The 27,986-nt window shown below is 34.7% G+C and overlaps 1 protein-coding gene across 3 annotated transcripts; it reads left to right on the top strand.

Moving 5' to 3' along the window:
- Nucleotides 1-5,740: 5,740 nt before the first annotated feature.
- Nucleotides 5,741-27,411, top strand: LOC125665730 (uncharacterized). 3 transcript variants are annotated; one of them, XM_048898527.2, is made up of 18 exons: nt 5,741-5,920; nt 6,077-6,142; nt 9,183-9,488; nt 10,084-10,149; nt 12,149-12,217; nt 13,327-13,602; nt 14,775-15,080; nt 15,864-15,929; nt 18,052-18,120; nt 19,046-19,267; nt 20,988-21,143; nt 21,344-21,538; nt 22,369-22,602; nt 22,929-23,093; nt 23,686-24,101; nt 26,050-26,167; nt 27,046-27,125; nt 27,240-27,411. In XM_048898527.2, exons 1-18 carry the CDS (start codon nt 5,899-5,901, stop codon nt 27,264-27,266), a joined length of 2,859 nt encoding a protein of 952 aa, XP_048754484.2. In that variant the 5' UTR covers nt 5,741-5,898; the 3' UTR covers nt 27,267-27,411. The 3 variants fall into 3 exon arrangements, with proteins under 3 accessions (XP_048754484.2, XP_048754485.2, XP_048754486.2); XM_048898528.2 differs by lacking the exon at nt 9,183-9,488 and having other exon boundaries at nt 5,772-5,920; XM_048898529.2 differs by lacking the exons at nt 9,183-9,488; nt 10,084-10,149 and having other exon boundaries at nt 5,772-5,920.
- Nucleotides 27,412-27,986: the final 575 nt, after the last annotated feature.

Genomic DNA, 27,986 nt, shown 5'->3' with positions numbered 1-27,986 from the left:
ACCCGCACATGGTATTTATATCCCTCAACTGATTCGATACGCAAGAGCTTCTTCTGTGTATAGTCAGTTTTTAAATCAAGGCAGGCTACTGACAAACAAATGGATGGTGCAGGGGATACAAGCATTTTGTTTAAAGTCAGCATTTCGCAAACTCAATGGTCATTATACCAATCTAGGTTGACAATATAACCTATCATTGAGTAAAATGCTGTCTGACTCGTTTCATACCGATTGTTTCATATTAAATCGACATATGAATGAAAATTGTTATTGTTCATAGAATCAAATGTCGTCGATATAATTAAATCGCAAAACAATTCTCAAATCAACAACATCAAAACGTATGACTTCAACACTTTACACGACCATTCATCACGATAAATTAAAGACTAGATTTTTTCACATCATATACAGTTACTTCTTCAACAAAAATGGAAAATGGAAATGTTCATATCTAGTGATCAGTCATCCAAAAATTATTTGTTCAACACAACTCTGATTCCACGCACAAGTACTCTGAAGGTGAAATAAGAAATATGCTAGAGTTCCTTATTGAGAATATCTACGTGACCCTTGGCGATCCGGTCTTCCAACAGTCTTTTGGAATTCCCATATCACGAATTGTGTTCCTTTCTTAGCTGACTTGTTTTTATATTCACATGAAGCAGAATTTATTCAAAAACTTCTACGTGAGAAGAAAAAATATGTCGCTGTGGCCTTCAATTCGACATCTAAATATATCAACGTTTTTTTTTAATCTAATAACAATAAACATTTTCATTCGTATGTCGATTCGATATATCCCTATGAACTCGAAATAAAAGACACCACAGAGTCGTCCACTTCTGTGTCATACTTAGATGTATTATTGAAAGTATATATTAACGGCAAACTAACAACCCAACTTTATGACAAACGGGATGATTTCAGCTTCTCCATCGTCAGCTTCCCATATTTACGAGTATGTGGCAACATTCCATTATCACCTACATATAGTATTTATATCTCTCAACTGATTTGATATGCAAGAGCTTGTTCTGCATATGGTCAGCTTTTAAATCGAGACAAGCTACTGACAAACAAGTTGATGTTACAGGGGTTCCAACAGTCTCGTTTAAAGTCAGCATTTCGCAAATTCTATGGTCTTTATAACGATCTAGTTTGCCAATACAACCTATCATTGGGTCAAATGCTGTCTGACGTGTTTCATACCGATTGTAAGGCCGTTCTTGGTACACTGATTTTAACGACGGATAACTCTGTTTACCTGATCAAGATATAGGACCCACGGCGGGTGTGACCTGTCGACAGGGGAGGCTTATGAAATCACAAAGTTGAGTTGTTAGTTTGCTTTTGATATCATCTTTCCCTACGATTGGTATGGATAAGCTCATCGTAATGTAAAACTTATACGGTAATCCAATCATGTCTCTTCAGTAAAGAGTTTGATAATTAAGTAAATTCTAAATGATAGACAACTCATGCAAAACTGAACAAAAAGGAAACTGACTGTATGTGTTCTAACCACTCGCACGTGTAAGACTGGATTTATAACAAAACTTGAACACTTTTACAATTAAACTTACCTTACCTCTCACGAGGTGAAATGGTAGGTGCATATGAATAATATGTCTCCTACTTTATTGTAATTAAAATATGTCTTTAATACAGAGAAATAATTTACAACATCATTGAATATTTACTCTTAAGGAGGTACTCTGCACAGACTTTCTTTAAATCATAGATGAAAACATTAATATCAGCAATATCAGTTAATTCCTTTTGGATTTGAATACTTAAATGAGTAGAGCATTAGGTTAGCATATTGACTACTGAACTGTAGATCGCGGGTTTGAGTCCAGCAGGGGTTTTAGATTTTTTTCAGATTACTTTCTAATAAAACTGTACTTTCTGACAAATTAAAGAAAATTTCAAAATATTATTGTACATAACCTCCACTTTTCATCTACATCAAATTTCTCTGGTATAGCATTCCACCTTAAGAATTTATACATTTTAAACTTTATAGATGCAATGTATTAATTCTCTCTTCAAAAACTTAAAACGCATTCATTTGAATGTAAAACTTATGAGGTACCAATTTTGATGCACCAGATTCGCATTTCGACAAATAATGTCTCTTCAGTGATGCTCAAGCCGAAATATTGGAAATCCGAAATAACAATAAACTTGTCAGAACTAAAATGAAAAACAGAGTGCCAAAGACTGGAGTCGAATTCGTCTAAGGATCAGAGCTATGCATGAGGGAGATAATCCTTGATTTTGAAATGAATTTCTAAATTTTATCACAGCAATTCAATATACATCTGTATTTTCAAGCTAGTAATGAAGTACTTAGCTACTTGGCTGTAGAGACCCCCGGGGACTAACAGTACACCAGCAGAGGCCTCTTATTTAATTATCTAATAATATTATGCTATATATCATTTATTTATATCATTCGTGCAAACTTACAAAGACCATTCTCTTTCATTGTCAATCCAGAAGTCACTCAGACAAGATGAAGTAGAGAAAATAAAGAAATATTGTGTCCTACGTTTTAACACTAAACTGACAATAAAATGAAAATTCATCCAGAAAATCAACAATCTGAGGACAAACTACTCTGACAAATTTTCACAGAACCCCTTCAATACCGCTTGGGCATGAAAATAAGAAAACTTGTCCTCAATAGAAATTTTCCCTCCTTAACATCATGTGACCAGACTAAAGTGATCAAGCTATGAATAGTAACATAATTATTTTAAAGAAATATCTGTCTTGGATGCTAAGCAATAAAATCTAATACCTTTCTTTGCTCCTCACGAAAATATATTGTGGATTCTAAAACAAAAAATTCTGAAGAACTGTTGACAAATTTGAAATTGCAAAACTTTTCTCAAATCAACCACATAAAAAACGTATGACTTTTCAACACTATACATGACCATTCTTCACGATAAATTAAAGACTAGACATTTTGACATCATAGACATATGCTTCTTCAGTAAAATATCTATATCTAGTTATAAGTCATTCAAAAAATTACTTTGTTGAACACCACTCTGATTCTATGCACTAGTACTTTGAGGTTGATATTAAAAGGAGGCTTGGTTCCAACGCTTTCAACGGAATTTCCGTGGGTACAAGTTATACTCCTTTGCTGCCTGACCTGTTCTAATATTCTTACGAGGCATAATTTATTTAAAAGAGTTTGTTCATAAGCTTCTACATGAAAATAAGGAATATCTTCCTGTTATCCTCAGCTCGGCATTTGGATGTGTCGGTGACGTTTTGTTCGTGTGTCGGTTCAATGTGTTCCGGTGGACTCAAGATAGGAGCACCACGTGATCTTCCGCGTCTGCTTCGTACTTAAATATTTTATTAAATATATATATATCAACGGCGAATTAGCAGATCAGCTTTGTGACAGGCGGGATGGGTTTGGCTTCTCGATTGTTCCTGCGTTCATGCAGCAATATTCCATTATCAACTGCACGTGTTTATGTCTCTCAACTGATTCGTTTCGCAAGACCTAGTTCTACGTATGATCAGCTTTTAAATCGAGGCAGGCTACTGACAAACAAGTTGATGTTACAGGGGTATCAACAGTCGCGTTTAAGGTCAGCATTTCGCAAATGTTATGGGTATTATAACGATCAAGTTTGTCAATATAACCTATCATTGGGTCAAATGCTGTCTGACGTGTTTGATACCAGTTGTTAGGACTTCTTTACACACTGATTTTGACTGGGAATAACTCTGTTTACCAGATCGAGATATACGGCTCACGGTGAATGGTACCGGTCAACAGGGAATGCTTACTCTTCCTAGACACCTGCTCGTACCTCTGGTATATCCAGGAGTTTGTATCTGTGCAACTCTAAAGTTCGTTTTCCTTACAACATTTATCAAATTAATCACTGTTCGTTATCTTCATCTTTTCATCTTGGATACATGAGGTCAAATAGAATCTGCACAGTGATGACGTATGATTCAATACAAACATACTGCAAATTGATATCGCTGGGTAATAATTTCATTGCAGAAATATTTTGTCTATTTTTTTATAAGATTCGATTGATTTTTCAATCTCAGATTTATATTTCTTTATTCTATAACACATTCCAGCATTCAAAAGGGACTGGTTCATGTTTTTCTTAAATGCATATTTTTCAATTTTGATATTCAACATTAAAAATATAATTCATTTAGAATTGCCAACCAGAATTTGAACTTTCCTAATGCAAGGATAAGAACAATATTCAAGCATTAAATCTGTGTTATCTAAACAAGACTCGAGCCTAGTTTATGTTTACAAGCACACTAGTGAAATGTTAATTTTGTAATCCTAAGCATCCTAATTTTCCACAGACACAACTTTTAACTTTTAAATGGCATATTTTACCTAACGATTTGATATATATTATAAACTTATATCGATAACCATATATTTTAAACTTTATGAACAATGACATACCTCAATCTTTGTTTACACAACAAATAATAAACTCTATAATGACTTCTGTCATGATGAATAACCTTAATTATTTTCTGAAACATTTTAAACACATTACACCGTAGATTTTGATAATTAAAAATGAAAAACAAAATTGGGGGGGGGGGATCATGAATCAGTCCCTATTAATTGCGTTTCAGAATTTGGGGGGAGGGGGTTTACGCCTCAGTTGACAGCTAATATTCCCTTAAAATTGTGTTTTTGGTGAAAAAATTGCATTAATTGTAAAATAGCAGTATTCAGAGGGATGGGTTCACCGAGGGTCATGTAAATTTCCCAAAATCATTGATTATGGGTTACGAACTCGAAAATCATCAGATGGATTGAATGTTCACTATATGTCCCTCATTATGACGTCATATGTCTTTGTGTTATGACACTATAATCTGTGTCAATGTCCTTAAATTCTTCAAACTAAGTATTATATGCCAATTTGTTTTTACGATTTTGTCCAATTATTTTATCTAATCAAAGGTAGAAAAACATTAGCAATTTTTCGATACTCACTAAACCCAAATCTTTGGCTGGAGTGACGTGGGTATTTGTTGTCGGAAAATCCGTAAATTGCTAGTTTCCATCAACAGTTCATATGCCCTTTACGTAGAACGTCTCAACTCAGACCAACCGTGATAATTCAAATATTACTTTTTGTTCTTTTAATTGCACTAATTAACAAAGAAATTACATAGGCATCAAACTAACCTGTATGATATGACATTTGTCAACGTGTGCTACTGGCATTTGGTCCGTTTTCCTAATTAAAATAATAAAATATAGAATCTTTCTGATTGATTTACTTAATATTTAAATTTTCTTTCATGAAAAAATTCCGTTCAATATGATTTTATTATGCAGGCCAAGCGTGGCAATCTTCTCAGTAACCCTAATAGTATGCTAGGAGTGGCCCATGCATTGATCTAAAAAGCATGTTTTGAGTCGGAAGGTGACACGTATGGTAAATTTGAGACAGTATAACACCCTTTAATTATCTAAATTATTCACACCAGAAAACATGTCACCAGTATCTCAGAGCGTCGGTGCCACACCCATAATATTTTGTAAAAAACAAAACAAACTGAAACACGTCATTTTGACTGTCAGCTAACAGATTTGCGAAAAACACAATTTGTCCTGTTTTTAGAATAACAAAACACAGATTGGAAATGGAGATTAATCATCGTTTTATGAGCCACGATGAAAACTTTACTGAATTGTCATTGAAAATTACAAATCTGACAAACGATTGCTTGCGGCCAAATGACAGGGAAATTATATATTAATTACGCACATCCCTACATTTAATAATTCAAGTAGCACAGAAATAAACGACTAAACGGTAGTAAATTCCAGGAACCTTTTTTACAAAGCCATAGAAAAAAATGGACAAACATTCATTGAAAGGTAAGTTCCAGGTGATTTATACGACATTGTATCATTTTTGAATTTCGTACACATGTTCCTTAAAATGGGTCGTCGTTTAAACACTATGAAATTTTGACCACAGAGGTATTTGAAAGTTCTTAGCATTCTATCTCTATGTTTTAAATTTTTTTTCAGGGACTTTGATTCATATGCTCCAATGTCTCATTTATATCAGCAGTATATTTCTGCTGAACGCACAAGGTAAGGTACTATAACTTCTTAATGGTTCAAACTAAAGTCCTTGTTTTAAACTAAGATAGGAGCCCGTGAAACATCTACATTTTTATGTAGACTTTTAAAGCAACCCAGTGGTAATTCTGTTGACAAGCGATCAAACTGACATGTCGTCCACTAGGTACTATCAACGCAGACATGCGTACAAGTCAAATACGACCAGTTTCCAATCCCGCGAAATATCCAAACTTCTAAATTGTTAGCATTTTGACTATCTTAAACACATTGTGTTTCAGCTCACCAGAGTCAAAGACTCGTGAGTTTTTCTTATCAAAATGTATACGTTATCTGTCGGTATCGATGTCGTCCTTGGTGTTGTAGACTTTGAAAACTATTCACGATTTCATCTTCTCCAGAAGCATTGGGCCAATTGCAACCAACTTTGGCACATAATATTCTTGAATTAGGGGTATTCATGTTTGCGTCAATGAAAGGCTATCTCCCCTTTCAAAGCGAGATATTGTGAGAATTAATAAATGGCGAAGATGAGACCATTTAAAGAACAAGTGAAGATAACGAACAGTGATTAACCTCATAAATCTTATAAAGAATACTTAAGACAATGACAAACACGGACCCAGGGCATACCAAAGGTGGGATCAGATGCCTAGGAGAAATAAATATCTAAGCTTTTCCTTGAAAGATTAGAATATCCATATAAAATTTTGATCCCCTACCGTCATTCCACCAGATCTCCAGGGCCATGATTTGAATAAACTAGAATCTGTTCTACATTACCAGAGGACTACCAGCGTCAATGTGACTCAAATAAGCATTGTGATGCATGAATCCCATGTTTTGAACTTCTTTTTTAAAATCTTGTTGAAAATTGGGTCAAGGAAACGAAAAATACATTCGAAAGTACTATACAATACTTAGCGTGCGAATTCTGGCATTTACATGAAATATATATATAACTTTACTTTCGCATTATGAACAAATTGTAATACTAGTATATTTATTCTAGCAGTTCTGAATGTACATTGCATTACAAATAAAAGGAGAAATATTGGGGGGGGGGGGGTCATGCAAACCAACTAACTGCATTTTTTCCACCAGTTGCGATGTCTACCCGAAACAATACAATAACGCATGTAGGAAAAGCAACAGACCCACGCAAACGGCTAAATAAATACCAGTCCTCTGTCAAAACCAAGAAAGACACTTCTGCCCTATACATGATAATTAAAATAAACTATTTTAGAATCACAGAATATTGAGTTTTGATGTCCTCTACACCTAATCCCATTGCTGGTGTAACCAGGATACGTGTTTGTCTAGCTCTTAATCTTGTATTCGTTATAGGAGTTATGAGATTGATCACCTATTCGCTATTTTCACCTACGTATGGAATATACCGGTATTTCCTGGACAAAGACTTGTAAATACATAAGCAATTAAAGCTTTACATCTCATTGAATCAAACAAATAACTTCAAGCTTTTCAAGCTTGTTTAGTAAGCCAATAAATCAGAAATGAAGTAAATGAAATGAAATAAATATGTGTTTTGGTTGTTATGTACATAGTGACGACCCCGTTTCAAAATGGTTATGTTGTTAGAATATACATTAGTATTTTGCCAATATCGATGCGAATATTACAGGTACAACTACAATTGTCGTACACCGTAGACAAAAACAAATATAACACCCAAAACCTCGATTTTAATAACATACTTACTAAAATGGCATGAATATGAAAGGCGAAGATAACGAACAGTGTTCAATCTCATAACTCCTATAAGCAAAACAAAATAGATAGTTGGGCAAACACGGATCCCCGGACACACCAGAGGTGGGATCAGGCGCCTAGGAGGAGTAAGCATCCCCTGTCGACCGGTCACATATGATATAAATGCATCAAATAAAATCAAATATATCCTTTTCCTTTCTAGGCCTCTTGATATTGTCCAATACGTTTGCCAAAATACACGTGTTTTGAAAGCTGCTTATTGTAATATTTCTTTAGTGAATTTGCTCAGCTCTAACATTTAAATCAAATAACGATATATATCTTTGTGAGCACACAAACGGTAAAGATTTAGTTTTGAAAATTCTACTGCAAAATGCACATAGGTTTATAATGTTGAGTTTGAAATTTCGTATAATCTTTTTGTGCATTTCGATGATGAGAACTAGAACAATATCTGCATAACTGACAACTCATGAGAGGGTGTCAACTTCACATGTCAATTTAAAATCTTGATATTCTCGCGTATGTATCCCTTTATACGGAATGTATAGTTTCTAATATGAAATGCCTCATCCATTTTGGTTTGCAGTTAGGTATCCGATGTCATTTGTATACTGCATTACAAGCTTGTACCACATGGCAAACTTACAGCATGTATATTCCAAAACATGCCTCTGAGAACGAACTAATGATTTTCATATCTACTTGGTAATTTTTGTAACGCGTGAATAATTTCAAGAATAACAGATTATTGCAACTCATTGATAACAAAAGTTATTGAAATGTCATACAGTCCTAATCATCACTGTTTCATATTTTGATTGATTGATACCGTACATATAAACACCCTTTGTGCGCATTATTTGGTTGATTTACAAATCATTATTACTGGTTACAAAAGTCAATGGTTACTCTATGTGTATTTACTATAATATTGAATTTAAGCATCATGTAACATTTTTAGTCATGATATATTTCATCTATTACTTCATTTTTATATATATTGTAAAACTTATACGGTACCAATTTTGATGCACCAGATGCGCATTTCCACAAATAATGTCTCTTCAGTGATGCTCAACCGAAATGTTTGAAATCCGAAATAACTATGAAGTTTTAGAGCTAAATATAGCCAAAACCAGCGTGCCAAAAAAAGTGGGAGTCAAATTCGTCCAAGGATAAGAGCTATGCATGAGGGAGATAATCCTTAATTTATATATTGTCTGATTTTCATTTCATCATTTATAAAATAATATATCCGGTGGTTTTTTTTACCTTTTGGACACTCCTTTATCACGTTTTGTTTTTAATGCAGAGTACGATCTACCTCTGATAAGTTTTTCCCAAAATCCATACAATGTAAATCCAGGACATGAAGTCACAATTCTATGTTTTGTGGATTCCCCAAACTCGCCAATTCAGGAAGTCACTTGGATGAAAAATGGTGAACCATTAACAGCTGATGAACGATATCAAATGACTACTGGTCCCGGGTCCAGGTTCAGTGAGCTTGTGATAAAGACCACAGATATCCGTGATGAAGGAATTTATACATGCAAAGCTAGTAATGAATTCGGTATTGGATCAGCAGAAACTGTTGTTGCAGTAACGACTGTCACAGGTATTGAATATGCCTCGTATCCATCTTCTTTGTTGCGTGAAAGTATATTTGTAAATCAATTTAAATGTATCTGAAACCTTTGAATATATTTTAATAGATATAAAATAATTCTCTTTATAGCCACCGAACATTTTCAAATGATCATAAAACGAAATAACTGTATGTATCACATATTCAAATACGCATATGCGGTATCAAAATATAATCGTCTTTCTGTTCCATACATTAGGCATTCAATCAATTTTCTAATAGAATATAGATTATTTTCAGCCATTATGATATTTTAAAATCATTTTGATTCTTTGGATTAAATGATATCGTGTTCGTGGCACATTGACTTTTGACTACGGATAACTCAGTTTACCTGGTCAAGATAGAGGGCTCATGACGGGTGTGACCGGTCGACAGGGGATGCTTACTCCTCCTAGGTACCTGATCCCACCTCTGGTGTGTCCTGGGGTCCGTGTTTGTCCAACTATCAATTTTGTATGGCTTATGGGATTTATGAGATTGATCACTGTTGGCTATCTTCACCTTTCATGACAAAGTAATGATGACCATTATGTTATTGGTAATCATTATTTCTCTGTTTCAGAGAGTGTTGATTCATTCGGAAATGGTCAGTTTGATGTGTTTAGTGGAATCCAAGGACAGAGAATCGGTAAAGTAAAAATACGATACTGGTCATATTTGCAAAGTGGTGAAACAAATTTTACAACTTTTACCACAGTAGCTAAGCATACCATTTACATAAGCAACATTTTGGTTAAATAAAATTCAGTTATTCATTACAATTGTATTTCAAGCTCAAATCTACACCCTACAATATATACTTCTACTATTGCATCCAAAGTTTTTAAATTCCAAATAATCTTTACAGTGTTTAGATATATACCATCTTACAAAAGAGCATCCCACGTGTTCTTGTTCTTTTATCTATAGCCAAAGTGAGCATGCTATTATAGCTGATATCGATTTAGTTTTTTTTTAAAAAAAAACATCACTTATTCTAAATAGTCTAAAATTGATAGAGTCAAGCGATGGAACTGTTGCATGTGCAGATCTTGGTGGTAGTGGCAAATAATCAAACGAGAACTTTGAAGACTGAAATGAAGGGTTCCATGTGAACAGCAGTTGGACATGGGTCAGTCGGTCCTAAGAGATAGGATAACTACATTCTGAAACGGAACACTGTTTAAAAAAGCAAACATTTCTATTATGAATTCTGTCAAAGATTAGACCAGATTATGGGATAACTTAACCGTCTTTTTGAATAAGTACAAAAAGATTCTTAAAATCTCGTATCAGTCACGTTAGAATAAAAATGCATGCCATCTATCTTTCTGTGTTTGATAAAGCATACGTTATGAATGAATTAGATAGGCTACATATAGAACATCTATTTTTCCAGCTGACAAAGCTTTTAAAACGTTGTTTTTGTTTATAAGGTTCATTATTACAACAGTATTTTGAACGGCCTTTGCTTTAATTACACATATGATTATTCAAATTATACCTCAAGTTCCCATTTCAAAGACGAAATTCTTCAACATCTAGTTTCAGTTTTAAACTCAATTAATGGGAACAATGATTGTGAATTACCTACCGATACTGGATTCAAAACTTCACAAAATCCTTTGCAGAGATTTTTTGCAGGATGCAGTAAATATTCTGTCAAACACCTTCCTTTACTCATTGCGGAAATATTCACTGCTGTGAAATAGAAATTTCAAACGCACTGTGCTACAACATATGCGAGAAGTTTTAAGAATGAAATGTGGAATGTAGATTCTAAATTTTAGTACATTTGGATCTTTCACCACCATTCTTCACGATTGGGGCTTTTTAGCATCATAAATAACTCATAAATATTGAAATTTTGTGATCACTGATCCAAAAGATCACTTTGTTAAACAGTACTCTAGTTCTACCTACAAGTACTCCGAAGTTGATATTGATAAGATGCTAAAGTTCCTCAATGAAAATCTGTAAATATAAGACGCGTCAGTGTCTTCCACATCTGTTTCATATTTGTATATTTTATTGAGCAAAGACGTTATAGGTAAACTAATAAATTAACTTTATGACAGAATCACTTCAGGATCTATATCGTCAACTTCCCATATTTATTTAGCAATATTCTATTATCACCTACATATGGTGTTTATGTATCTCACGTGATTCAATACTCAGGAGCATGTTCTCCGTATGATCAGTTTTTAAATTGAGACATGATACTGACAAGTTGATGTTTCAGGGGTTTCAATAATTTCTTTTAAAACAAATATTTTACAAATTGTATGGCCATTCTCATGATCTAATTTGCAAATAAAGCCTGTCATTAGGTTTAATGCTTTCTGATGTGTTTCATACCAATTGTTGGGCTGTTCATTTACATTTTGATTTGACCAAGAATAATTTCATTTTCCTGTTAAAAATATATGAATCACGGTAGTTGTTACTGGTCAACAGAGGATAATTACTCCTCCTGGGCACAGTTTCCACTATGGTCTGTGTTTGCCCTACTAGTAATTTGGTATTCTTTATAGGATTTGATATTCATCACTCGTTAATTTCAGCTTTTTACATCGTAAGTACATTTATAATGTTTGCAGTATTATATTGTAACATTTGTTGATACATGCATATCAATATTGTAGAATCCGGGTCTAATGTATTTGATGAAAGAAACATCAACGTGTTCGGTGATGCACAAGGAGGCATGACAGGTAAGCCACATCTTCAAAGATGAAAACAAATATGCACAATATTTCCCCTTTCCCTGATAATTTTTTTTGAAGGATACTTATCTCAAAAGATGCTTACACAGGACTGAACAATATATATTAATCAAAGAAATGAGTCTTATTTTATCAGACATGACCATGTTTGACCATCTCAAATCATTTTTGATCATGCTAACATGTACGCGGGTAAAGACAGGAAGCTACTAATCCTTTAAATCTATTTCGGATTTTTACATGAGAATATTTTCATCATAATAACGTGACAAATATGCGCTTCCGTATGACTTCATCACAGGACTGATGTAAACAGACCAAGTATGCATCTGAAGTTTATCACCTTGTGTATAAAAAGCTATGCAAGTATGCAGCGTAGTGTTATACTTTTACACCTTTGTTTTGGTGTATGACACAGGAAAATCGGACCGACATGCTAAATGGAATCTTCTTTTTTTTTTCGTTGAACAAATTTCTCAATGATTAAAATGATCATATAATTCATAATACATGTATATCGATAATTTCACAGTGTTCCACATATATATTCCATGGCATATACCTGAAACACCTTTACATGTGTCATCATCACTCGATGTATAATTATGACGTCATCAGTTTACTTTTATATTAATCCGACACAAATTACAAGACGGTATAACATTTCGTATTTCTTTCGATCTTAGTAGCTATATGGTTTATTTTATGTATGAATGAAACTCTCAAGAACATCAAATGATAATCAGATATCTATAATTAGTGATGTGCTTATTTCAAACCTGACATCACATTGTTTCGCAGATCTTATCCTGGCAATGGTTTTTATGACCTGTCTTAGCATGCCCGCGTATAAATCTTGGTTGCTCATGTCAATACCTCAACAGCGTTAAGTGAAGTGTCACGAAGTTTGACCTATGTATAAAAAACATGACACCATTTGAACTTAGTATTGCTAATATCGTTGTTTATTGTTATAACGCCTATCGCGACACTGGAGCTCCGTGTTGTCCGAAAGCCTTGAAAGGAGTTGAGATTGATCACCGTTCGTTTTCTCCATCTTTCGTACTAATCTTACCAAATATTATTTTGTGTCCAAGGAAGCCTGTCCTCTCCCGATCTGCTCACACCTGTCGATAATTTGGCCTCTGGGGGATTGGTTAACACACCCCTCATTGATGAATCGGTGGTTGGTATCGGTTCTCTAGATGAGGGTAAGTCACCAAATATAGATGTCGCCACTGGAAAGAAATCTCCTGTCATTGAAGAAACAGCTGGAAAAACATTAACTGGAAATGCTGCTGAAAATCCCCCTGTAAAGGAAACAGCAGCAGGAGATACCGGAAATAACACCCCTGTAGCAGACACAACAGCAGGTAATACCACAATTCATACCAATGTAGTATAGGCAGTAAGTGGAGATAAAAAAGTGAACTAAAACCAAAGAAGTGAAACAGTCACTGAAAACAGAAAACGGCCATCTGATACAGACATCCTGAATTCTTCCAAACCAAGTGATGAAAATATTTGCGTACTGTAAATAGTTATCTTTGAAATAAATGCACACTCTGAGTTTCATTTTGAACAATTATTCTTGAAAATATTTCCATAGGATCGAAATCGATACTTTCCTATCATTGTTTCCATACCGCTATTTTTGCCCAACATTTATTTTCACTCTGGTTGTAATATTTTTCTTTTTCACCGTAATTCATTTAGTATATGCCTTCTTCAAACATTATTGGGCTGATGTGCTAGTTAATTCACTGGTTACGAGAAATGATAGATACGCGATGGTAATTTACTGTCATGTACAATCTTAGAATCCCGTATCAGCCTTGTTTATTATATATTTTACTTAAATTCCAATTATGTTATACATTGTAGAGGGCGAAGCCCTCTAACGGCCCGAAGAGCCGCGAGAGCGGAGCTCTCCCTATAGGTAACATGCATATACATGTTTAAAAGAAAAACATAGAAAACTAATGAAAAATTAAACCATACCTATGGAACTTGAAAATTTCGGTCCCAATGGCGTCGATTCGAATACTAGCGCGTGGACGTGTATTTCTCCACTTTGAATCTCGTGTACCCAAGTTCACATCCTTCTGAGATGTTGCATAAAATCCGTAAAGGCATGTAAATCTTATTTTCTTAATCATATATAATCACTCCTTGATTAACCCGATTGTAAAATGTCTCCTATGTTTGTGTATTTGCTAAACACCGATGCTGAATATGACGTCACAATGTACTATTTACATCAGTTGCATAGAGTTCCCTGCGTTCAATGAATAGGCGTATCAAAAATGTCTAAAGTTAGAATGATTTGATTGAACTCTGTCCTCACACGTTAGGTGCTAATATTTCGAAATATTTGTTTGTCCTGTTATGGATTTAGATACTAATGCCAATATTGTTTGTTTCGTCCTCAAAGACGGTCACACTGTAAGACATATTATCTATTGTCTGGTATTTGTCATCATTTATAAACCATTGTATCCGTACAGATTGAATAGTCATTCATCACGTTTTGTTTTTAATGCAGAGTACGATCTACCTGTGATCAGTTTTTCCCAAAATCCATACAATGTAAATCCAGGACAGGAAGTCACAATTCTATGTTTTGTGGATTCCCCAAACTCGCCAATTCAGGCAGTCACTTGGATGAAAAATGGTGAACCATTACCAGCAGATGAACGATATCAAAAAACTACTGGTCCCGGGTCCAGGTTCAGTGAGCTTGTGATAAAGACCACAGATATCCGTGATGAAGGAATTTACTCATGCAAAGCTAGCAATGGATTCGGTACTGGATCAGCAGAAACTGTTGTTGCAGTAAACACTGTTACAGGTATTGAAATCAACATGCCTTCATATCAAAACATTCTCAGCGTTTCACTTATATATCCCATATATCCTATGTCATATATTTCAAGTACTTCACATTTGGTCGATATTTACACAGCACACTTTAACAAATTCTTTACTTGTGTCAACGTTACTCAATGTATAGTTGGGGCCTCTGTAGCCGAGTGGTTAGAGCATCACGCTCAAAATCACACGGCCTCTCACCTTTGTCGGCGCGGGTTCGAATCCCTCTCGCGCCGGTAAGTGAGAAAGTTTCCCAGTTTACTTTCGGAAGGTCGGTGGTCTCTTCCCAGGTACATTTAATTGTATTTGGGTTCTCTCTTCCACCAATAAAAACTGGGCGCCACCAGATAACTGAAAAATTGTTGAGTGTGGCGGAAAACATCAATCAATCAATGTATAGTTATGACGTCATCAGTTTACTTTCATATTGATCATACAGAAATTACACGACAGCAGAATAACATTCCACATTTCTTTGGATCTTAATAAATACATGGTTTATTTTATGCAAAATTAAAACTTGCATAAAAATAAAATCGGAATTTGATATATACTTAGTGATATACTTGCGTCTCTATTTTGCATTGCTTATAGGAGTTCCATGTAAAAAAAAAAATTGATCACTGTTCGTTATCTTCACCTTTCATAAGCATTTTCTGTCATCATTATATTATTCATTTTGAACATTTGCTTTGATTAATGTCACAAAGTAATGATCACCATGAATAAGATATTTGTAAACATCTTTAGGTCTCTGTTTTAGAGGGCGTTGATCCATCGGGAAATGGACAATTGGATGTATTCAGTGGAATCCAGGGACAGAGAGTTGGTAAAGTATACAATACAATACTTGTTATCTTTGGCAGAGTGGAGAAAGAAATCTTACTATGTATGATTGTACTTGGACATTTTCCTGATAAGAAAGACAAAAGAGTAGTCATGGACATTATTCACACCAACAAAAACAAATATAGCATACACGTATCCTTTCATATGCGAGAAAACTGGCGTGCGATTCGGAAGTATTACCATCCATAAAATGTGATGATTTAAATAACCTGCGATAGAAAATATTCTTAATAACAAATTTCAGTCTTATAGGGATGAAGAAAAATAAAAGCATGGACTTGCTTTGTAACGATGTAGGCTTGATTGTCTGTTGTCTGTCTGTTGATGTAATATTTATGAAGATACGAACATATGCCATCTATATAAGCAATATTCTTGAGAATGAAATGGTTCAGTCTTGTCTTCCATTGTTTAAGCTCAAGTCTACACCCTACAAATATACTTTCTCTATTGCATCCAAAGTTTTTAATTATAAACATTTTTCAGTACCTAGATATAGACCATTCTATACAAAATCATCATACATGTTCTTCCAACTATACTCCAATAGGACATGTCATTACTGTTAATGTCCATATAGCTGAAAATAATTATTATAAAAGCTCCGATGTTCAAAGATCTTGACATTTCAATTGCCGTCAGAACTTGATCTTTATTGAACTTCACACTTCATCAAAAAATTATTAAAACATCGTGTTGGAATAAAACTGCGCATCATCTAGTATTCTTTGTTTATTAATCCAGAGTGGATGATATAATTAGATAGACCTGTTTTTTATATTCTTAAGAAGGCAAAATTTATTCAACACCTTTAACATGAAAAGAAAACATATCTTGCTGTTGCCATCTAATCAACATTTCGATATTTTGACGACGTTTCAGCTATTAACAATGATTATTTTTATGCCGATTCGATTTATCCCATTGAACTCGAAACAAAAGACAAAGTATTATACATCTGTTTCGTACTTAGATATTTTAATAAAAATAAATATTATGGCAAATTAACAACTCAACTTTATGATAAAGAGGATAATTTTAGCTTCTCCATCGTCAACTTCCCATATTCATGTAGCAATATTCTATTATCACTTGCATTTGGTGTTTACATATCTCAACTGATTCGATACGCAAGAGCTTGTTCTGCGTATGATCAAATTTTGAATCGAGGCAGACTACTGACAAACAAGTTGATGTTACAGAAGTTTTAGCAGTATCGTTGCAAGTCCGCCTTTTGCAAATTATATGGTCGTTATAACGATTCAGTTTGTCAATACAACCTATTAATTGGTCAATTGCTGGCTTACATGTTTCTGACGTGTTGCAAACCAAGTAAGTCTGTTCTTTACACAGATTTAGACCACAGATCACTCCGCTTAATCGATCGAGATATAAGGCTCACAGCGATTTTGACAGGTCAACAGGAGATGCATACTCCCCCTAGGCATCTAATCCTACCTCTGATATATCCAGGGCTCCATGTTTGCCCTTACGATCGATTTTGTATTCTTTATAGAAGTTATGAGATTGATCACTGTTAGATATCTTCACCTTTTCATCTTGAAGAATTTTGTCTTTTGAAATGGAACTTAGAGTATAACGTGTATTGCGAAATGTGGAGTTTTAATCATATTAGTTTAATATAGAGTTGTAGCAACGATTTCATTTCCACATGCAACCTGTCATTAGGTGTAATGCTGTCTGACATGTTTCATGGCAATTGTTAGCCCGTTCTTTACATACTGATTTCAAATATGGATTACTTCATTTACCTGATCAAACTATTTGGCATAGGGCAGGTATAATCAATCAACAGACTTACTCCTCTTAGGCACCTGATCGCACTTCTGTTGTATCCAGCGGTCCGTGTTTACCTTCATCTGAATTACCCCGTTTACTTTATCAAGAAACAGGCCGCATGGTGAATATGACCGGTCATCAGGGAATGCTTAAACCACATCTGGTTTATCCAGGGGTCCATGAATGTCCTATTTTCTTGTTCTTATTTTGCATAGAATTTGATAACTGTTATTAGAACTTTTTTCACTTATATAAGTATGTGTATAATGTTTGCTGTTTATACATGCATTTCCATTTTGTAGAATCTGGGTCTAATGTATTTGGTGGAAACAATACCGACGTATTTGGTGATGCGCAAAGAAACATGACAGGTGAGCTACATCTTCGTAGATAAAAACACGTATATAGTAATTCAAAATATTTTTGCTAATTATTGCTTTGAAGAATTTGGCATATACATCTAACTGCCTCGTTAGCTTTAACTGAAGTACCACAAATTTGGATTTATACATCTTAGCAGTGAAGATCCTTGATCGCGTAAACGTCTACCCTGACACTCTGTTTTAAAATTTATATCTGAAAGACTATTGACCTTCACTTCTAATGTCGGGCACAAATCACAGAAACAATCACTACGTATGTTAGATTCTTAGGTTTGACGCGTCGCCGGGATTAAAATCGGGACCTCTCGGGAATTATCGGAAATCACCCTGAGCTACTGGTTACCAGTTGTAGTTATAAAAGGTACATAACAGCACATATTCATCAGTAGACATGTCTTCTCATGCTCTGGGACGCATTGTTACTGTTGATTAATTGTTTGATTTGGAGAAAAGAAGCTAAATATGACATCACAATCACTGTTTCCATCAACTGCGTAATATTTCCCTCGTTAAATTAATAGGCGGATTAAATGTCTAAAGTCCTATTGCAAGATGTTAAGGACTGTCGCTCATCTCAAAGGTCGCACCATAAACATTTTAATGTTAAAGTAACATGTATAACACCATGTGAAACTTAATTAAACGTTATCATACAACAAAAAAACTGGTCACAATCTATTGATGAAACCATGAGAACCTGAAACACAGGCAGTACTCGAAGATTTCTTTTGCACCACAAGTCTCGTGAGAGATGTTTATCTCACCAAATATTATCTTTTGTTTTAAGGAAGCACATCTCCAAATCAGATCACACTTATAGACAATGTGTCATCTGGGGAAATGGGTAAAAACCCGTTCATCGATCAATCGGTAGTTGTCATTTCTATAGATCAGAGTAACTCATCAATTGTAGATGTCGCCACCGGAAACAAATCTCTTGCACAGGAAGAAACAACAGGGAAAACATTAAAGGAAACAGCAGCAGGAGATACCGGAAATAACCTTCCTGTGGGAGAGACAGTAACTGGAAATACAAAACTTGATGTCCCTGTTGAGAAAGAGAATACAGGAAAAACAACGACTGAAAATGCCAAACTCTCATCCATTACAGACGTCCTGAATCCTTCAAAACCAAGTAATGCGAAATATTCAAGTGCTATAAATAGCTATCTATACATCTATCTCTAACATCCATTCTCGCTGATTTTCATTACGATAGAGATCTTTTTTCAAACAATTGCCATCTGATTAATGTTCATAGTTTCTTATCACTGATTCGATATATCACTCTCAATTCTGAATGATTGTATCATATATATTTTTTTCCACAGAACTAGAAATTACTCCGTTTTTCTTAGCGAATTATCTTAATATTTCTAAGGACGCTGTATCCCTCCCTCAGTTGCTAGGGAGCAATTTGAAGACACTACAACCTGCACAATTTTCAAGATTTCGATTACGGAAATAAAACCATATGTTGTATCTTCCATCCGCAGCAATTTTCAATTGGTGTGACCGGTTGACAGGGGATGTTTACTCCTCCTAGACACCTAATTCCACCTTTGGTGTGTCCAAGAGTCCGTGTTTGCCCATCTTTGTATTTTATATTGCTTATAGGAGTTATGAGATTGATCACTGTTCGTTATATCCCCTGTAAGCATACTCAAACTAAACATGATATAATTTAACAGCATATCAATTGTCATTAGCGAATTACCGGAGTTGTCCACATTCCTATAGATACCATACCGTTGAAATACAAGCCAGAAATTGCTCCCTGCACTTTTCAAACGCATAAAGATAAAGATATCTAGATTATATCTCAGGAAAATTCATATTGCTGATTATATAGCTGCTGCACCTGAGGTTTGCCACCATTTATGTACAATGAGATTATTTATGCACATAAGTGAAATATTGAACGCATCAGTCATTCAAATTAGTGGCGATTTCCACGTCACAATGTAATACGAATATCACCTTCGTGTATACTATATATTAAAAATGGAGAGTGATTTGTTATAGAGGAATACAATGTAATTATTTAGCAAGCATTTGACAAGAAAATTGTACACGTATACAGGTTATCACTTGATAACAGTAATTAATAACGACAAAATAATTTGACAGCTATAAGAACCTGTACGTTGTGACGTAGTTTTTAATGTGACGTTATATGGTGCGAAGTGCAGAGTGGTACATTTATTACAGCCCTGTTGGTGTTCTCGGATAGCCTTAAATGAGCTGCGGATTGTATATTTTCTTTTCGTAACATAAACTTTCTCAAAGTAAAGTTTAATAATGAAATATTTAAACATAAAACTAAAAGTAACGTATAATAATGCAATATTTGAACAATTCAGATTCTGGCAGCAATCCAAAAACGATTCCTATTGTTCAGAAGAAAACTAATAAAAATGTTTTCTAAGCTAAATACCAAAATGGTTCCGGCAGGTAAAAGAGATTGACTTATTGGCAGTATCAGAGAAGGGTGTTTTTTGCAGGGACAAAGCATAATATATAGTCAAGTTGCAGTGCTTAACTGAAAGAATAAATTCAGTAATTTGGCAAATGCACCTGATAGCTGAAATCTTTCTAAATTCTTAATGTACTCTCCATTGCTCAATGATTGGTCAGTGATTGAGGGAAAAGACTAAAAAAAAAAAAATGACAAGAATTGCTCTATGGTTGATAGATATTTTTTCAGAGGGGACCTGTGCGGCCGGATGCTGTACGTTCGCTGATTCCTGTTACATGTACATGCTGTGAACCAGATATATACTTTGAGCTTACTATATATCAAATTAAATTCCTGATATTGAAATCCAATAATGACTGCTTTTTTAACAATTCAGATTCTGGCAACAATCCAAAAACTTCTGCCAATGTTCTGGAAAAACCTATTGGAAAAAAGCTTTCTAAACCAGAGACCAAAGAAGCACCGGCTCCTCAAAGAGATAGAATTATTGGCGGTATCGGAGGAGGAGGTTTTATCAGCGGCAAAGAACAAGGTGGGACAATATTGATTAGTCAACTCAAGGAATGGATTTAGTAATGTGCTCAATGGACTTGACGATCGAAATATTTCTAAACTTTAAGTATTCAGCATTGTCTAATGACCGAGGGGAAGAGGATTCTTTCCACCTAAATTTAAGTATGTCTCAAAAACTTCACAACTCTTATAAAGGATAGATAATCTATGTGTTTTCAGATTTAACCTGTGCAGCCGAGTGTCGGACGAATACCGACTCCTGTTACCGCCCTGTGAATTGCACTCACTATGAAACATGCTTTGCACAAGCAGGCAGCCTTTGTGAATGTACAAAAATTCGATGTGCGTTTGGAACTTTCTGGAACACGATGATTAACAACTGTGATTCGGTGACAAGTGTCCAATGTGAATCAGGTACTCGTTATATTCTTGTATAAGACTCTCTGATATCTGTAAACAATCATTATTAATAATTATGTATTTCATACATTTACTTTGGTGTGTAATCAATGTTTATCGAAAGGTATTTTAATCAATCGTGCTTCATGAGGTGTTATTTCTTCACAAAATAGAAAAATACATGTAGGATTTAGCAAACACAATTCTTATAACTAACTAATACAATAACTTTTTAGATAAATCAAAATATCAATATTTTACTACATTTGATAACAGAATCAGGGTATCTATTATTGTAAATCAAAGTGTTTAAGATTTTGATTTATTTTCTTTGTTTGCATATATAACCAAAGATTTTACTAGTAGATGAAAATCGATTTTGTTTCGTCTCATTTTCACATAAGATTGATTATTTCAAAAATCACAAAGCGTCTTTAAACCAATTCAAAACTCTACAAAATCATTGCACCTGCGCATAAATTCATAAATTGAAAAAATCCCTTTATCGATATTGATAGATTTTTATAATAAATGAAAATATCAAAGTTTTGACTATAGTAATTGTTAAAATAGAAATCCTCGGGTATGACCAATCGACAGGGGATGCCTACATTTCTTAGGCACCTGATCCAACATCTGATATATCCTGGGCTCCGTGTTTGTCCTATTCATGGTTTTGTAATCCTTATAGGAGTTGTGAGATTAATCACTGTTTGCTATCTTCCCCTTCATGAGATTGATCACTGTTCTTTATCTTCACCTTTCCATATCAAAGTGTTTCATTTTACTACATTGTTTTTGTCCTTCTATAAAGTGTCTAATGTATGCGATCCGTCGTTTGTTAGATCCATGCCGAAAGATGAAGCCCCTTGAGACGTACCCGAGTGGTATTAATTGTAGAAGTTACTATAAATGCTCGTGGCAGAATACCTCTTTACCGCACTGCTGTGACGAGGGGTTTGCGTACGATGATACGTATGGGAAATGTGTGTCTGACGAAACATGCGTCATTCCCTGTTCTGTAGATTCCTCTACGTTCAAGAACCCAGGCCTAGCTACAACAAAGGCTCCAAAATACGGTTTGTTTGGTTTGACTGTTTGTTTTACGTCCCGTTGAGACTTTGTCGCTTATGTTGAGATGTCACCAATTACGGGTAGTAGTTAATTTAATTTAAACAATATTTTATTATGTATGAAACATAAATGGATTAGGCAGCAGCCTTGCAGCCTATATAAGCCTTCTCCAAACTACAGGTAGTAGTTAAATCCTATTTTGAAACATGTCATCGTGATACATATAATAAAGACTTCATAGATTAAGTCATTGATAGATAACTTGTACAATAATGTACAATGGAGTTATGAATACATTTAATTCTTTGACGTCGATTTTTATCGCCCTCAGAATGCTTCTTGCGTCCAATAAAAGGCAAACCTACCAAATATTGGAATGAAAGAGCCAACCAGGAACAGGACTGTGCTCCTCCCCTGGTCTATAGACAGGACATATGTGTGTGTGGAAATCCATTGAAATCTAAGAAAGCCCCAGTGGTTGTCAAACCTAAGAAAAGTAAGGTTCTCTAACGTATTCATGATATTCATACTATAATAATCTAATTTTACTTATACGCAATTTGATTGGTTCATTTTACATTCTTTATATAGTATAAACAAAGTCGCGCTTTAGTCCCGCTATATGACGTCAAAGGAATGACGTCACAATACGTATGACTGTTCAGTTTCCATTTTCTTGCTATTGCAATATTGATCCGTGTCATATGAAATTCATATTTTCTTTAGAACTATTCATCAAATAATATCAAACGCAGTTTACTAAATAAAATTATAAGTAATGAAAGCAATGTTTATTTGTTTCATATGATATAAAGTAAGTTGAGACAATTTACGCAATTTTTAAAGCGCTTTGCGGTTTATAATGTGTAAACTGTCCCAACTTACTTTATATCGTATAAAACAAATAAAAATTACGTTCATTCCTTAAATAGAAATTCATGCAGTCAAAAATTCTCTATTACAATGTGGCTTCCAAATGCAGAAATATGCAAGTGGTTAATGTAAAAATCAAATACAAGGATTCGTTTTCCATACTAAATCGTGTGCATGAACCTTTAAATACGAAATATATTGAATTCTCTTTTCAGAATGCGACCCCGTGATTTTCGTTGATTTCACTGGAAATACCATTGTCAACAAATCTCCTCGTAGACTCTGGATAGACTCAACACACACACAGATAACGAAATCAAGAAAGGGAGCTCAGTATGGACGCTTCAATGGACTAACATCGCGAATATCTAGTCCATATTTATCAGGAAAATCACTTCAAACTTTACTTGCCCGCTTCAGATTTTTTTCCACTGGTAGTAGAGGACCGGAATCACAGGTGTTGTTTTCTAACTGTGAAACTGACTCAGTCAGGTGGAATTCTCCGGAAATTAACAAAGACTTGTCTCCATCCGTGGCAATTATTCTTAATCGGAAAATGAACAAGCTCATATTTTTAGCTTCAACGGAAGACGGGGCAGCGGATCAAGTGATGATGCAATTACCTTATAAGGTAGACTTCGATAGATATTTGAATGTACTTTTTAAGGTACATTTTGATAAATTTTGCAGCTAATTTGACTTATGCTATGCGATAGATTTTGAACGTATATTCACTATTTTATAAGGTATATTTATCTTCCAAGGTAGATTTTGATACAATAAGTAATCAATTTACCTTATAAGGTACATTTCAATGGGTATACTATGAAAACCCAAGTAATGTAGGGCAACAGCTTCGACCCATTAACAACAAGAGTACTGCCAACGGTACATAATACGTCCGTGAAAAGCTAATATAAGGTGTTTTTCTTACACCATGATTTGTAGTATCAGCAATCATCAGGGTGTGACACATTTTCTTTGCATCAAAAAACAAGACCTATCATGTACTCTCATGTACTCTCTATGTAACATTTACACTTGGCATAAGATGTATGTGTACCAATTTTAATTGTCCTTGCCCCCAACGAATCGCTATGTATCCTGCTAATATGACCTTGACCTTAAGAAACAATAGGCATCCTCCACTTGGCATAAAGTGTATGTGCACAAAGTTTGATGGTCGTAGCCCCAACAGTTCAGTTTGTATTCTGCCTACTAGGTTTTCCTACTAAGTGATACTGTGACCTTGATCTTTGACCTTGAAAAACAATAGACATCTTCCTCTCATCATGGTGATCGAATGTACCAAGTTTCAATATCCTGGAGCTTACGGAGCGGTTTGTATCCTGCCTACAAGGTTTTCCTACGAAGTAATACTACGACCTTGACATTTGACTTCTGACCTTGTCAAACAATAGGCATCTTCCTGTCATCATAATGATCAAATGTACCAAGTTGTAAAATCCTGGAGCAGACAGACGGGGACAGACAGACAGACAGACGGACGGACGGACGACGCCATACCATAATACGGGACGCATAAAAACTATATTTAACAAGTATGTTTTAAGAACGGATGTGTCATTGCTTTTAAAGGTCAAATACACAGAAAATGGATTTACTTTTAAAAGATATTGCATCAAATAGTGTTTAATGGGAAACCAACATGTGTGTGTAAATTTCAATCCTCGTGTATTCCTTGTTTAAAAATCGCCTAAATTGATGAGAATCGACAGAATCAGTTCTCCAACTACTCAATCAACATCAGAAAACGTTTTTCAAAGCAAGAATTCCCTTGTCGGCTTCCGTAAAATGAAACATTCTAGCGACAGAGTTGTGATATACCAGACATTAACTTTTCAATAAAGATACAACCCTACATATTTGAGCCAGTTAAGCAAAGTCTACGCCTAATATTTTCGAATCACCAGAAGGATAAGCAAATATGGTTACTGTTCCCGTGGAAACATCGAGTTATTTTTTGTAAATGCTATGCTGTGAACATCCCCTGTTTTAAAGAAAAAAGATTATATATACCTGCTTTATATTTATTTCTCTGTAAATACATCGAATAGAATATTTTTCATCCATATCAATAGGCACTTTCTGATTGATATTAATAGCAAACGTTTTTTTAACAAAATGTCAGTCATAGAATTTACTCTTCTTCTCTTTTCAATGTCCTTCACATTTTTCTAAACTTTGGGTCTTTTGAAAATAGACACATTTAATCACTGATTCGTTGTACTATTATCAAAGATAAACAAACTCGTGTGCGCTTTACCTTCGTCTGTGTCTCTATGAGTGTTTCTGATGACGTCAAATTACCAAAGGGAAGTAACTTGCGTGTAAACTTATGGTGCAAGTAGAATTTTAATGCCGATCTGAAATACCTTATTGTTTGAAAATTGGTATTTTTAACCCAACATATTATTTTCATTAGGTTTGTGAAGTATCTACACCGGAAATCGCAGACTCATTAGATAATGTTCAACTTGCAATTTAGAATATATTTCAAGTTACATGTATGTATCTAGTTTCACATCACCGTTATCATACTGCATCCTTTACTTCAGAAAAACGATTGGAATAACGTTGAACTAATGTTTGATGGATCGAGATTAAAAGCCAGAGTGCGTGTGGTGGGGACCGAAAAACAAGCTATCGAGTTCAATAATTCCACAACCCTCACAGGTACAGTAGCTATGGTTTATCAAATAACTAATGAAACAGGTAGGCTACTGACAACTAAGATTCAAATTCTCTGTAAATACACCTTGTCAATATTGTCTGGTGAGTGGCATATCTTTCCTTATACAGTCTACTCTCAATACATTGAAATTCTGGGAACCAACTTGAATTGTTCATTACATCCAAAGTTCAATATATCTTGAATTATATATATAATGTTAGTGGGGGATTTATATAACAGTAGATGTGACTTCAGTTTACATGGAGTAGACTGTATACCGATTTTGACTACGTATTACTTGGTTTATGAAAGGTGAAGATAACGAATAGTGATCAATCTCATAACTCCTATAAGCAATACAATAAAGAGAGTTGGGCAAACACGACCCCTGGATATACCAGATGTGGGAAAAGGTGCCAATGAGGAGTAAACATCCCCCTTTCGACCAGTCAAACCCACCGTGAGCTCTATATCTTGATCAGGTAAACGGAGTATATCTGATCAAAATATAGAGCTGACGGCGAGTGTGACAGGTCAACAAGGAATGCTTACTAGCCCTGATCCCACCTCTGGTGTGTTCAGGGGTCAATGTTTGCTTTACGTCTACTTCTGTACTCTTTATAAGATTTCTGAGATTGATCAGTTTGTTTTCTTCACTTTTCTCATTCAAAAGCAGATGTGTGATATTGAAATGTGTACAAAGCATGACCTGATAGGTATTCTTGGATATATGCATAAAATAATGCATAGAGGATGTTCTTCTTCCAATAGAACGATTTTACTTGTTTTATGTAAAATTTCTGATTTATGGCAAACTTAAGATTGTGAACAAATATATATTTATTTCATATCAAAACGAAACCATGTTCTGTCATTTCAGGTCGACTGACGCCTGCTCAGAAGTCAATGCAGGTTGGTCGCTGCAATGATAAAGATGGATTCTATGGTTATATGGACATGGTAAACCCTTTTGTATACATTCAAACTTAACGAGCAGCATCAAGAACGTAATTAAATCATTTTATTTTATTGTAAAATTCAAAATATCCTCATACTTTTAATTCTGCATTTCAGGTCAAGATTTACGACTGCATCCCATGACAATATTCCATTTCATAGTCTCGGTTTACTGTTATAATTTATGCTTTTTTTTTTTTAAACATTAAAATGTCCCATTCTTTCTTTCCTTAGGCGTTTTATTTATAAATGGTTTGTTGTTTAGATCAATAAAAAAATGTGATCATTATGCATTTCGTTGGATTCAGTTGTCAATATTCAATAGAAATCAACCAGGTCTCTTTACGTCAGCAAAGTAGTTTTATTTGTCGTTCCAAAACTCTAAGATTCATTAAATTAATGAATTTAATGGGAGCTAAACAAGAATCCCTTATGCAAGACACGAACGTTGTGATGACAGTAAGTTGGCACGAAATTTATCATCAACGATGTGACCAAACACTGAAAGTCGTCTAGCAAGTATGTACAACAACATTGTTACGACGAAGTCATAACTTTCAAATGGCATTGAAATGAAAGTCAAGCTATCATACAATGTCAATGTGGTGCATCAAGTAAACAAAGGTTCCCACACAAACGTATCTTTGGCCAGAAGACATATCTTGTCGTCATGTGCAATACCGACTTAATATATGTTGGGATAAGAACCGAACTGGCTGAGTTGCAATTATCAAAAGACATGGGGTGTTTTCAAAGTAACACTACAACAATATACTAGTGTTGAGCTGAGTCTAGTAGTAGACCAGACAGTTTTGTATATACAGTAAACATTGTTGTCAAGTACAAAGGGGTTACACAAGAATC

This window comes from Ostrea edulis, chromosome 10 (assembly GCF_947568905.1).
Source record: "Ostrea edulis chromosome 10, xbOstEdul1.1, whole genome shotgun sequence".
Taxonomy (NCBI): Eukaryota; Metazoa; Mollusca; class Bivalvia; order Ostreida; family Ostreidae; genus Ostrea; species Ostrea edulis.
This window is presented reverse-complemented; position numbering and strand designations above follow the sequence as displayed.

What these genes read in the sequence shown, in the direction of transcription:
- LOC125665730 (XM_048898527.2), top strand. Translation starts at nt 5,899, where the DNA reads ATGGACAAACATTCATTGAAAG. An exon ending in ATTTCTGCTGAACGCACAAG is followed by an intron (nt 6,143 to 9,182) that starts GTAAGGTACTAT and finishes TTTTTAATGCAG; the next exon opens with AGTACGATCTACCTCTGATA. An exon ending in TATCAGCGGCAAAGAACAAG is followed by an intron (nt 21,144 to 21,343) that starts GTGGGACAATAT and finishes ATGTGTTTTCAG; the next exon opens with ATTTAACCTGTGCAGCCGAG.